Source organism: Ctenopharyngodon idella, chromosome 9 (assembly GCF_019924925.1).
Source record: "Ctenopharyngodon idella isolate HZGC_01 chromosome 9, HZGC01, whole genome shotgun sequence".
Classification (NCBI taxonomy): Eukaryota; Metazoa; Chordata; class Actinopteri; order Cypriniformes; family Xenocyprididae; genus Ctenopharyngodon; species Ctenopharyngodon idella.
Window position 1 is genome coordinate 36,131,944 of NC_067228.1, and position 14,085 is coordinate 36,146,028.

At 37.2% G+C, this 14,085-nt stretch overlaps 1 protein-coding gene and 1 long non-coding RNA gene across 4 annotated transcripts in view; both read left to right on the top strand.

Annotated features, from left to right (window-relative positions):
* si:ch211-166e11.5 (gastrula zinc finger protein XlCGF8.2DB) overlaps nt 1-2,050 on the top strand; it is a 75,014-nt gene extending 72,964 nt beyond the window's left edge. For all 3 annotated transcript variants that reach the window (XM_051907040.1, XM_051907039.1, XM_051907038.1), the window contains one exon: nt 327-2,050. In XM_051907040.1, coding sequence (XP_051763000.1) covers nt 327-1,270 — 944 coding nt within the window. In that variant the 3' untranslated portion in view covers nt 1,271-2,050. The remainder of the gene's footprint in view (nt 1-326) is intronic.
* Nucleotides 2,051-7,663: 5,613 nt separating this feature from the next.
* On the top strand, nt 7,664-12,752 carry LOC127519419 (uncharacterized). Its single transcript, XR_007931817.1, has 6 exons — nt 7,664-9,606; nt 10,323-10,346; nt 10,485-10,801; nt 11,345-11,655; nt 11,786-12,066; nt 12,438-12,752. It is a non-coding gene; the product is annotated as an uncharacterized LOC127519419 (long non-coding RNA).
* Nucleotides 12,753-14,085: the final 1,333 nt, after the last annotated feature.

Here is a 14,085-nt window from a genome sequence, read left to right on the forward strand (position 1 = left end):
GTTTGATTAAGGAGGCATACAAAATGCGCATTAGACGTGAAGTTATCTTTTTTGCCAATGATATGATAATGACAGCTGACAATCATGCAGCCCTCCTGTCACAATATTTGAGTTTCTTAGTTTATATTCTGTCCTTAGTCTGCATGGTGTCCTTGAAAAACTAAAAATTGGTGATGAAAAAAGTGCTTGAAATTCCTGAAAGATTACAGAAAACACCTGTTTCAGTAGACTTATTTCAGTAGGCTTTGATGACTTGTGTTGGTTTTTATGTCTGTTTTGTGCCATTAAACTGGTCTTAACTTGTATTTTTTTTTTTTTTGCTTTAGACCTGATGGTGCTGAAAGAGGAGTGCCAAGATCTGAATAATATGAAGGAGAAATATCAGTATGAGAAACATCATGATTTCATGACTGGAGAAATGGAAAAGACTTACTCACAAAAAACAGCTCAGGAGATTAATCGTAACAGTTATTTCACTTGCCATCAGTGTGGAAAAAGTTTCAATCAAAAACGAAACCTGGAAATCCATATGAGAGTTCACACTGGAGAGAAGCCTTTCACATGTCAACAGTGTGGAAAGAGTTTCACTCAAACACAAAGCCTTAATGTCCACATGAGAATTCACACTGGAGAGAGCCGTTTCGCCTGTCAACAGTGTGGAAAGAGGTTCACTCAAAAACAAAATCTTAATGCCCACATGAGAATTCACACTGGAGAGAGCCGTTTCGCCTGTCAACAGTGTGGAAAGAGGTTCACTCAAAAACAAAACCTTAATGCCCACATGAGAATTCACACTGGAGAAAAACCTTACACTTGCTCTCATTGTGGACAGAGTTTTGCACATAAAAACACCCTTAATTCCCACACGAGAATTCACACTGGAGAAAAGCTGTTCATATGTGATCAGTGTGGAAAGAGCTTCACAACAGTAGTAAATCTTAGGTATCACATGAACATTCATGCTGGAGAGAAACCATTCACTGGAGGGAAACCTTTCACGTGTGATCAGTGTGGAAAGAGTTTCTCACGTAAAGTAACCCTTAATTCCCACATGAGGATTCACTCAGGAGAGAGCAGTTTTATATGTCATCAGTGTGGAAAGAGTTTCAGTCATAAAAGTAGCCTCAACACTCACACGAGACTTCACACTGGAGAGAAGCCTTTCATCTGTAAACTGTGTGGCAAGAGTTTCTCACAAAAAGGAAATCTTAAGGCTCACATAATTACTTGCACAGGAAAGAAGCGTTGTAATGCTTCACAACTAAAGTAACCCTTAATTTCCATAAAAGGATTCACTCAAAGAGGAATGGTTTTATATTCAACTTCACGGTATCCCACCCTCCAGGGTCCAAGAACACTATCATCAAGATTACACTGACACTCCCAGCTCTATGTTGCTCACACTTAAGCCCAAAGTATACTCCACTTTTTACATGTATGCGAGGGTCAGCGCACAGTGCGTGTGACGTGAATTTCATCATCAGAAGAGTATGCGCACTGCCAGATTTTTGTATCCACGCTTACTTTGTATGCGCAGGTTGCACATGCGCATGTAATTTTTTTTGCAGTAATTAGTTTATCCACAAGGTGGCAACCATGTCCTGGGGCCGATGATTCACAAGGTAGTCGAACTAAAACTGCATAAACAGAACAGACCGGAATGCATACAGCTGCTACAGCGACCAAGGAGGCCTACATAGACGAGAAATTAGATACGTCTCATTTCGGAGGCTGCGTCCTCCAGAGGTCTCACTTGAAGTCTGCAAACATCATCAAGGATGTCTTATTTAAGAAAAGTAACTAATAAAATTGACTGTTATTCCTTGTGATGTGTAAAGTACTGTCATTTCTTTTTTACTTTCTAACGGTTACTTTTAAATAAGACAGCCTCTGACTCATTTGAAAGTACCCTCATTTGTACAACTCAAGCATGAAAGAATACAAAGATGTTGACGTGGGTTGTAACTCGTGGCGAGAGATTGCTCAAAACGTACGAGTCAAATGATTGCAAGGCTGTGCATTCGACTGTGCATATGCGAGCGTACGCATATACTTTGGGCTTTACCAGAGATCTAATCATGCTCACCTGTTCCCCTTTATCCCTCCATCACACACTATATCACCCCAGCACAGACTCACAGTCAGTGCCTTGTATTACCTTGTAAAACTTAGCGACTGTATGAGTAAGACACTTCTTGATCAATATGAGACATCCAGTGGATTGGTTTATCAGTGTGTTCATCTCCTTCATGTTTCCTTGTCTCTCTGCATGATCACAACTGAATTACTTCCAGTTAAATATCCTCTTTAGTTTCTATTCCACCAGTCCCTGATGAGTTGTGTGCACTCAGCCGTGGCTAATATATTGGAAGTGACAGTTTAGTTTCACAAAGTTGCTTCAGTATTTGTAGATTCACATGTTCCTATGGTATACTGGAAAACAATAATAAACATTTCATAACTTTTAAAGGCTTTTATTAGTAAAAACATTCAATAAATACATAGAGTCAATATTTAGTGTTGACCCTTCTTCAACAATCTCTACAATTTGTTCTGGCATGCTGGATATCAGCTTCTGGGCCAAATTCTCACTGATGTTGATCCATTCTTGCCTTATTGGTGCTCCGAGTTTATCACAATTTGTGGGCTTCTGCTTGTCCACTCGCCTTTTGAGGATTGACCACAGGTTCTTTATGGGATTAAGATCCAGGGAGTCGCCTGGCCATGGATCCAAAATTTCAATGTAATCATCTCCTAGCCAATTCATTACCTATCAAAAGTTTGGAAACATTACAACTGTACTTGTACAAGAAAAAAACATACAACCATACTGATAGAGCAAGCAATAATCTCGGACAGCTTGTTTAAGATTATTTCTGTGAGTAAAGATCTGCCAGTAAATGCCTCGCTCTTTAAAACTCTGCTGCCGCCGTGTTTACAACACCTGGCCCCGCCTTGACGCAGTGATTGACAGGGCGGGGCGGGGACGTGATTGGCTCAGAATGCATTTTCAAATCCACATTGAATTTTGCTACATTCATTGCGGGATATTTAATGAAAATGCAATCGCAAGTGATGACATTTAAATGATCATTTTGCTACAATTTTGCTTCAACATGTTAAAAATATATAATCGTTTCTGTAATACATTTTCATTTTAATTTCTCAACTTATAAAGTGTTAAAATATATGTTTAAATTATATGTTAAAACTAGTATAGGAAATAGCAAATGTAAATTATATTGTTAAATTTGAATTATCATTTTGCTCCAAACATTGCACATATGGTATGGAAAATGTAAATTCAAATACATATTACATTTCAAATTGAAATTTGCTACACATATGCTTTCATATCCCCCCAGCTCAGCCCACCAAAATCACATTGCCGGTGGCAGCGAAATACTGGACCTACATTTAAACGTGCCGTCCCAGCCAATATTAAATAGCTACCCTAAACGTGCATTTGGGTCCATATCACGGTCATTTAATGCTGGATGGTACCACTCGCGTCCATGGCTTGAATACAGCATTTTGTGGGATGCATGCTTCTGTTTCCCCTGTTGTAAGTTCGGTGCCACTGAATTACACAACTTGATGACAGTGTTGTGTATTCCACAGTGGGCCACACTGACTGCGATAATTCTGCAATACTCCCCAGTCAGTCTCTGAAGAGATCCTTGCTTTCCATTCTTGACAGGGCCATTGTTGAAATAGACACATCGGACACAATGGAAACATTGCCTTGTGCCAACGTCTAGTGAATTTCTAGATGCCACATTGTTGAGTCCTCTACATTTGTTTGCTGGCACTGCTGATAAAGTAAATCTGGCAAATGAAATTCTTGTTGCCAAACCTATGCTTAGCTAACAATTTCCTGCTGAAACAGACCTGTCAGCTTTGTGCAAACACTTGCAAAGCTACAAATATGCATTCCCAGAGCTGCAAAAATTGTATGTGACTGCTCTTGTCATTGGGGTGTCCTCAGGATCATGTGAGAGCTCCTTTTCAACTCTGTCACAGGTTCTGACCCCCTTTCGTCGCTGTTTGCTGCACGAAAGAAAGAGTGATATTGGCCCATGAGAAGTCCATCACTAGTACCCTAGATATGCAGTGTTTCCCATACATTAACTAGACTGTGGCGGCCCGCCACACTCTAATTTATCCCGCCACAGTCTCAAAATTAAACGGAAATTAGGCCTGTCGCAATATTTAACTAACCGGCTGATTATTGCGCTCTTTTATACGGCAAAAGTGGCAGTCAAAAGAAATAGACTAGCACCAATTAAGTTTTCGTGTACTATATTCAAAGTCATCTGAAGCCATTCCATAGGTTCATGTGAGGGACAGAAGAATACGTACATCGTTAACTTTAAGTTCACGGAAACTCGTCTTCCCTCCGCTGCAGCTGTCAATCATTCTCTGTTCAGCACTCAAACTGCGCGTCACGTACGGTAACGACAGTCAGCACGGTAAAACTCTCCAACATGATATATATTCCCATTGATGTGTAGATAAAGGGCTGTGGATTTGCATAAAATGACTTTATCTTGCTGGAGTTTATTGCTGTTTCTGAATGCTGGCTACAGGGTGTCTGTTAGATCGCACAACACGAGGACTATGAATTGGCGTCACATGCACAATAACTGGAATTTAAAAGTGAGAAGAAACATATGATTAATAAACTGTTAGATGCAGATATACACAGGGATTCTCTTTGCTCCGTGAACTTTTCAACATCGCGCTGTGACTCCATATTGCTTTAAGCACATCATTCTGCACCCGGGATGCGCATAAGCGGTTTGTGCTTACGCTGAATGTCCTACGCCTTCCTTATTCAACTTACGGAACGAACATGGTGCCAGTTCCGCTTTTTCCGTAACTTGATTAAGGAAGGCGTAGGACATACGGCGTAAGCTTTTTGAAGAATACGGAATCGCGTTCTGGTGGAAGCACTTGTGATGCGATCATTTGTGTTTATAAAGCATATACATTTTGATTTTTTTTTTTTTAGAAAATGACCAATCGTTTTGCTAGATAAGACACTTATTCCTCGTCTGGTATAGTTTAAAGCCCTTTAAAGCTGCACTGAAACTGTAATTTGGACCTTCAACCGTCTGGAGGCCAGTGAAGTCCATTATAAGGAGAATAATCCTCAAAAACCTTAATTTCTTTTTGACTGAAGAAAGAAGGACATGGACATCTTGGACATGGGGGTGAGTAAATTATCAGGAAAATTTTATTTGAAAGTAAACTAATCCTTTAATTGGGCACACCAGGTTGACAGGGTTATCAGGGGCTTTTGTGGCAAAAATGCAAATGCAAAATGCAAAAATGTCAAAATGACAAAAATAATCAGTTCCTTTTTTTTTTTTTTTTTTTTTTTTAGATTTTAATGATAGTTATAAAACATCGCATTCATGAGCAAGAGGGCTGATTAGCCTATATCCCTGAATATATTGCAAATATGATATATATTATAGAACAGTGCAACAAACAAGAATATTAAGTAACTTACATTTTAAGCACAGTAGCCTGTTTTTGATCATACAACAAAAATAGTTCCAAAAAAGCCACATCAGAACCGTTGTGCTTCTTCGAGCAACACGTTTCGTTCCCGAATGAACGTTTTTGAATAGAATGATTTGAATGAACGGTTCAATGACCCAATAAAACATGAATTACCGCCACCTACTGGCAGGTTTCCGCTTTGCTCCACTCCAGAGACCCACAAGTCTGTAAAAACAAGACTGTTTTTCATTTTTGTTTATTTAAATATATTTTGATAGAAATTTGATATGGTCAAGTATCAAATAAAATGTACACTTGCATTGATGAGGTTGTTAATTGTTTAAAAAATTGCCATGGTAAAACAGAGTTCAAGGTAATTTTAATAGTCATCAACCAGACTGTATCCACTTTTGATACCTAAAAATGTTTACAGGCAATTTAAGCAAATCCCTTTACAGTAAATTAAAATTTAAAATTGGACTAATGAAATTATCTTCAGCACATTAATGTTTAAAGAAACTAAATAAATTAAATAGGCCTATACTACACCCAAAGTCACCAGAATGTAATGCTTTGGTGCTGTTTTTGTGAAGAAAAAAAAAATGTTCTCCCCTATAAATTTAAATTACTTTGGGAAAATTCTTGGGGGGCCTTCAGCCCCAGTACTGATCAAACTCTAGAAATGCCCCTGCTTACGATAATTCAAATGATCACAGAAATACTGGGATAAAAGTTTTGTTTAGTTGTCTGTTCAGAATCAGAAAATGGGAGAATTGTGTTCTGTATAAAGAATGTGATCTAAGAAGAAATTAAATTCCAAAAAAGTTCATTTCAGTATACGTTTAGTACGTTTAAAGTAGGTCTATATTTCCTAGGTTTAGGGGCTATTTTTAGCTTCAAAATGCTTTGTGAATTAGATGAAAAACATGCCCCTAACTTTTAAGAAATGCTCCTAAATTTCTGCATTAGAAGCAACTTTTACCCTTGTTTGGTTTTTGTAAATACAGGCCCTGAAGTGTTGACGGGTAAACCACAAGATTTATTTTGTCAAAATAAAAGTCACATCCACTAGCACTGCAGATCCTACACACACACACACACACACACACACATATATATATATATATATATATATATATATATATATATAATTTAAGGTATTTTCAAGGTAATTAAATTAGGTTTTTACCAAAAGTATGGAAGTTTGAGTATTATTAAAAAGTTGGTTCGGTTGAAATGGTCAATGCCATATATTAAGCTGAGTGTTGTATGTTCTGTGTCTTGTTTGGCCTTTATGTTGAAAGTGTGTTCACATTTCCTGTTGCAGTTTTGTTGGCCTTGTTGTTTTTTGTTGATTTCCCTTTGATCGTCTCCCCCAGGGGTGCTTCTCAATATCCCTCCTCATTTCCTCACTCCTCCGTCTTATGATCCTATGACCCGGAACCCGATCGAGCTCAGTCTTCTTGTAGGACATCTCAGTTCTCTAACTGCATCACGAGGAGGCTTCCTGAGGAGTCATGAGTGAGGATACACAGGTGTTTTATCGACTAAACGTGACGCACATATAAATTCTCTTCCCCCTTCACATCTAACCAAGTGCTAACCATGGCAGAAAATACAAACACACATAAATGTGAGTATTAAGCATTGTTACTGTAAATGTGGGTTATGCTTTGACAGTGCCTTTAATTTCGATGTATAACGTGTACTTTTCAGCAGCTTTAAGTACATTTATTTACGTCTCTTAATTTTAATGGCTTATTGCTTTTAATTTTTAAATTAATGCCTCTTATATTGGCTAACAGAGAACAGAGAATGACTTTAATGCAGGCCTGTGTATTTAATTCATTTTGATGTGTTGATTTACACTGTGTATTTGTAGTTTATGCCCGCAGGGATTAATATGAAACACATTAACATTTCAAACTGCTTCACTGTGGTGTAAAATTCTTTCTTACAGGGACTGATGAGGAGACATTTTTATGAATTCACATGGGTCTCTTAAATATATATATTTTAAATTTGAAAAAAATTTAATTATTTTAAAATTATGAGAGTTCAGCAGGTACCTTCTTGAGCCACGGCACAACATTCAGGTAAAATGGGCCAATATAAAAAGAGAACAGCACAGGTCATTTCAGCTGAAATCATTTTATTTTTAACAGTAAATTGACAGTATTGTCTTTAGTGTGCCATAACAACAACATCATACATGTATTTTATTAAACAGAAAGTTGAACAAACATTTCATTAGAAAATGCAATTAAAAATGAACTGATTGTGTTGTATAGGGGTGTGTTTCTGTGCATTGGTGTCTTTTGTGTGCATGTATGCGTGTCTGCTTGTGAAATATTTGTCAAACATTTTGTTAAAGATTGGACAAGATCTTTGACAAAAAAAACAAAACACTTTAACATTATGTCTTAACATTGCACCTAGTCGGGCCAGTTAGATCTTTTCCTGCATTCTATTCAAAGGCAGTCTTTGCAGATATAACCACCTTCATCACCGATGCCATTATCCTCTCCACAGCTCTCGTGGACCATGAATTGCACTGACAGCAGCACACCCAGTCCTCTGTGGCCTTTGGGTCATTCACATCACCATACACTCTCTGGCAGGCTGTCCAGGGGTATTGCTTTGTGCTCTATTCCCTTTTTGATTTTTACTGTGGCCATCCAACAGGAGAACATGGGGCCTTAGGTCATCTTTTGGCAGCAGCTCTGTAAACATCTGACCCCACTCCAGAAACAGGTCACGGTTTATCCAGCCGTTGTCAGAGACCCTAACTACAACATTTTCTGACCAGCCATAAAGCCACTCACACCTTAGTTGCTTGCCTTTAAAAATGACCATTGTGCGACTAAATGTTCCCGCTGCATTGAACACTGCAAGAACTGTCGTGGTGTCGTGGTATGATGACACAAGGTATAATTATATAAATAATAGTAGGCTAATGTCTTACTTATATTTATAAAATTACAAACAGTTTGCTTGATCAAAATGTAGACAGTGAGCCAAATTTTATCATCCTTCGCCAGTAATGAGTCATAAAATGATGCTTTGTTATTAGTGATTTGTCGGGATATAGAGTCTTAAACAATTTTCAAAATACAACTAATCCGTTGGTAAGAACTGGTGTAAAAATTATACTACAAATTTCTCTAAGGAGAAGGAACAATTTCCAGTGACTATCACCTTAACTTATAAGATTTCCAATCAGGGGAAAAAAAGAAAAGAAAAGATGAGACCCACATTTGACTGGCATTTTGCTTCATGGGGTTCTCAGATGTTCTTAAATTATGAATGGCACTAGATTTGTTTTTCTCGTTTGCCACACCATAGTCAAACTAATCATTCGGTCACTCAACTGATCTAAGGTGAAAAGTTTTTCTTCATAGATGAAATGGTGTAACATTAGTTTTATCTCGAGTGTCAATTTTCGACTCTGATCATATATATCACAAAAGTTGTTATACAGACTATTTAATGGATGTTATTCCACAGTTCAGTACAATAAGACTATACACAGTTGTGCCCACAAAAATATTATTAGTTAAAAAAAAAATCATGAACACTGTTTTATTCAAACACAATAAAACAATGTGTGGTGTAATATGCTTAGTTTGTCTTGACAGAGATTGATGAGGCTCATAATACACAGATCTTGAGATCTCATGAGCCAGGAAGTAAAACCTCTTAAATTCATAGGAATGCTTTGCCATCCTTGTAATTTTGCTTTTGTTTGGCTTTAAAATAAGATAGTAATCTGGTTACCAACTTAGTTAATAATAGTGAGTGATGAATCTAGCTAAAAGAGCTCAGCTTGTCATGTCATTGTGAATATCTGTTTGGATTACAATTCTTGTCTTAAAGGCAAATGATGAAAAGACATTTTCGGAATAGGCTGGGTTTTAAAAAAAGGGATGTTGCATTTTATTGTCTCTTTTTTGGGGGGCTCATTTTAATGGTCAAAAGGGGAAGTGACTGCAGTTTTGGTTTTGTATGTCTTGAAAGAAACAGAGATATAGCCTACATACAGAGCAATTTGAAACACAAGGATGCCAAGACCTTCTCTTCTCGCTTTGATACTGGGTAAATTCAATTTTCAGTCTTTGCGTTTGCCATTTTTAATTACAGATGAGATAAAGGTTACGATTTCATGATGGAACATTAGCTAAAGTTTATTAACTGTGTAAAATGGTGGGAGTATCGTTTTTTTATCACACATTTGTGGAAAGTATGTTTATCAGTCATCTTTTAGGTTTTCTCAGAGCCTTTACCACTTCTGAAATTAAACTGAAACTAGTGGCTTATACGCTTTTAAAAAAAGATTTTTTTGAAGTTGTAAATAAAACAACGTACGTTTAAAAAAAAAAAAAAAAAAACTATTTCAGTCTTTCTACTTTAAAACTTCATGTTTGATTAATTTACTTACCATTTCTTTGTAATTTTATTTTATTTATTTATTTATTTTTTATTACATAAATTTGATTGATCTTGAAATTCACCGTCACATGAAAATAAACTGTTCAATGTACTAAAATGATATAACGGGGCTCAAAGAGAAATATTTCAGTGTTTACTGTATATTTACATACACAACATTCTAACATATTTTTCAGTAAATATGCAACAAAGTTTTTATTTAAATTATTATCTATCACTATATAGGGGTGAATTCAGGTTAATTGGAATACTTTTTGATATTGAGATGACTGACCTGAATTAACCTGAATTCGCCTATCAATCATAAAATCTAGCTGTCAGTCTGCAATGTTTTTAAATGTCGCTGTTTTTCATCTCTACAGCCAGTGCTCTGACTTCTGTAACTGGTAAGTAACAGACTGTTAGTCTCTCTTTTAAAACATTATTATAGTTACATGAGATGACTGATCGGTTTTGCTAGTTTGCAAGTTTGGAATGTTGTGAGATGTGAGTTGATTTATAATATAGTTATTTTATTTTTGTAGGTGAATATAGTATCAGGCTGGTGAATGGATATAATGACTGCTCTGGGAGAGCTGAGATCCTTTATAATGGCACGTGGGGAACCGTGTGCGACAATGACTGGGACATAAATGATGCAGCTGTGGTGTGCAGACAGTTGGGATGTGGAAGAGCTGTTAGTGCAAACTCCAGCGCCGGTTTGGACAGGGAAGTGGTCAGATCTGGTTGGATAATGTGGGATGTTCAGGAAGTGAATTGTCCCTCACACAGTGCTCACGCAGTATTATTGGAGTACATAACTGCGGTCACCATGAAGATGCAGGTGTCGTCTGCTCACAGGGTAAAATTATATATGTTTCCCCAGATCCTCAGAGATGGCATCGTATATATGCTGTTTTGCTTGTGATGAAAAAAGTGCCAACATGATTAAAAACAACATAAACCTACAGTGTTTGGCCCCAAATAATAATTATATAAAAAAGACTAATAATAAAAAATAAAAAAACAAGAGAAAGCAGAGGGGCTCTGCACATTTGGTGCTTGGCTATACGTCAAACACATTTAATATACAAGGAAACACTTTAGTATAGGGAACACATATAAACTATTAACTATGACTTTTCCCTCGATAAACTCCTAATTTACTGCTTATTAATATTTAGTAAGGTAGTTAAGTTTAGGTATTGGGTAGGATTAAAAATGTAGAATAAGGTCATGCAGAATAAGGCATTAATATGCGCTTAATAAGTACTAAAAAATAGCCAATATTCTAGTAATATGCATGCTAATAAGCAACTAGTTAAAAGACCCTAAAATAAAGTGTTACCATATACGAATACTTAGTTTTTAATCACATTTGACTTACATTTTTGTATCTTACCAGACTGGTTAAGATTGGTCGGTGGATCTGATTCATGCTGCAGTGGGAGAGTGGAGATCCTTCATAATGGCCAGTGGGGAACGGTGTGTGATGATGACTGGGACATGAATGATGCTGCTGTGGTGTGCAGACGGTTACAGTGTGGATCAGCCGTCAGTGCACCTCACAGCGCTGCCTTTGGTCAAGGCAGTGGATCGATCTGGCTGGATGATGTTGGATGCTCGGGAGGTGAAGAAAACCTCACACAATGTTCACACGGAGGACTAGGAACTCACAACTGTAATCATGGTGATTTGCTGGTGTTGTTTGTTCAGGTAAATCTTTTGCATCTTGACATTATTTTAGGAGAAATGAGCAATGGAAATTACATGAAACTTCATGTATTTTATGATTTTCATCACGTCTTAACAAGTAATTTTAAATGGATGCATATTTCTTTAACAGCTGACCTGCAGAAGCCATCTCTTTCCCTGATCTCCACACATGCAGCTGTTTCTCCTGGAGAAAACATTCAGTTCAGATGCACAACACCTAAACCAAGATGCAATGCTGATGCTGAATTCCACCTCTTCATAAACGGATCATCTGTATTATCCTCCCAGAAACATGTATCTGGTGTGACTTTCAACCTTGTTAATGTAGGCGTCTCACATCAGGGCAGCTACAGCTGTAATTACTCCTACAAAAACAGTCACCTTGGAGTGACACTGTTAACATCACTGTAGGTGAGTGTTTAATCTCGTCTCATATAAATGCATTAGTTGCATGAAAGTGAATTTATTCTGTACTGATGTCTTATTTTTGTGTCTGTAAAATATCTGAATTACATTTTGATCATGAGAAGATGCAGTTCTTGACATTTTTATTTGTTTAAAGCTGTTTGAATTTACAGGGTTAGTTCACCCAAAAATGAAAATTGTCATCATGTTGTCCCAAACCCGTAAGACCCTTGTTCATCTTCAGAACAGAAATTAATTTGTTCCAAAGATGAACGAAGGTCTTACGGGTGTGGAACGACATGAGGATGAGTAAACTTGGGTGAACTAACCCTTTAATGCTTGAGGCTCTGTAATATAAATGTATTCTTGTTTTCTAGTGCACTTGCAGCAGCCCAGCATTCCCCGCATTGCTCCTGATGGACAGTCTGATGTGGGGCCTCAGGGGCCGATGATCCCGTGGGGCCACAGTTTCACTATCATCTGTTCCACTGTATCTCAGTATACTGGAGGATTCTTCCACCTGTTTAGAGAAGCAAATCTCACCAGGAGTCAGTCAGCTGTCGATCTCTCTGCCTCCTTCTCCTTTCCTCAGGCAGATTATTCCCATGAGGGAAACTACAGCTGTGTTTATGAAGTCATTTTGTCCTCACGCACCTTCCGTTCATCTGCCTCTGAACTGCTGGTCATCACTATCACAGGTATTGATGTGTAAGAGTCTAAAACAAGCTGGACTGCCGGCAATGAAAGTTTAACTCAAAACCATGTGTCTGTCTCAGCCTCCCTGCTTCCTGTCATTGGTGCTGCAGTGTCAGCTGTGCTGCTCTGATTGTCTGTCCTCATCATCATCCTCCTGGTCAAGAGAAGACAAAAACAAAGGAATAAGGAAACTCAACTGAAGTGCTCTTTTAAAAAAGGTAACATAGCATTTCATAAAAACATATAGATGTCTTTATTAACAATTCCTTTAATAATTATGTCTCTTCATCTCTATGCAATGTCTCTAGGTCCAGCTAATACGTATGCAGGTGGATCCCAAGATAACAAAAATGAAGATGATGATGAGGCTGATTATGAAATGTAGAATCTAATGATAAAAAACCTGGATTCTGATGACTCTGAAGAGGAGTCTCTGATGATAACATGTATGAAAGCTATGAATAGGCCTACTGAGTGAACCCAAAATGCTGTAATTAACGAGGCTCCAAACAGATTAGATATGGCAGTCAAGTCCATTTGGCAATTAATGATAGAAACAAAGACTTCAAACAAATCTTTGGTTGGTCTCACATTCTTTTTACTAATGAGGATTGTTTTCAGATAATACAAGAAATATATGCTATTTTATGGTATATATGAGTCAAATGTTAAAAAATGAACAAACTCAACAGTGTGTTGTTTAATTCTACTACTAGTAGGAGTATTAAGTGCTCTTCCATTGTGTTGCCAGTTTTCAACCTGTGCTCCAAACCCCCCAGTGGGCCATGGAGGTACTGCAGGGGGACTGTAAATAATGATTTAAAATGAATTGTCAGAGCTAAATAGCGTAATATGTTAAATTCTTGAGCATATACTGCAAAATAGTTAATGAAGTTGTGTTTTTTAAATTTTGCTGTGTTTTGCTGAAGAAGTGTAACCTCCACGTAGCTTAACATTAAATATTTTTCTATCGTAAACCGTTTTAGTGTGAAGATTTGAAAATACAGCCTATCGTTTTCAGGAGTCATGTAGTGTAATTCATAACTGAACGTGACAATACAAAAACTGTTGTACAAAAACTGAGCTGTTTTGAGCCTAGGCACAAGATTAACAATGAATGTGTGCATGATGTAAATGAATTTAATGAACGTTATTACCTGTCTTTCTTTGAAGCCTTTATGAAAAATAAAATAATTTGCAAATAGTGCATTACTTCACAATAATTGTATTTTTCTTTTTTAAGTTTTTCTTTTTTTTATTCCCTTAAATATTTTACCCCCGGTTTCACAGACGAGGTTTAAGCTAGTTCCAGACAAAAAATGCATGTTT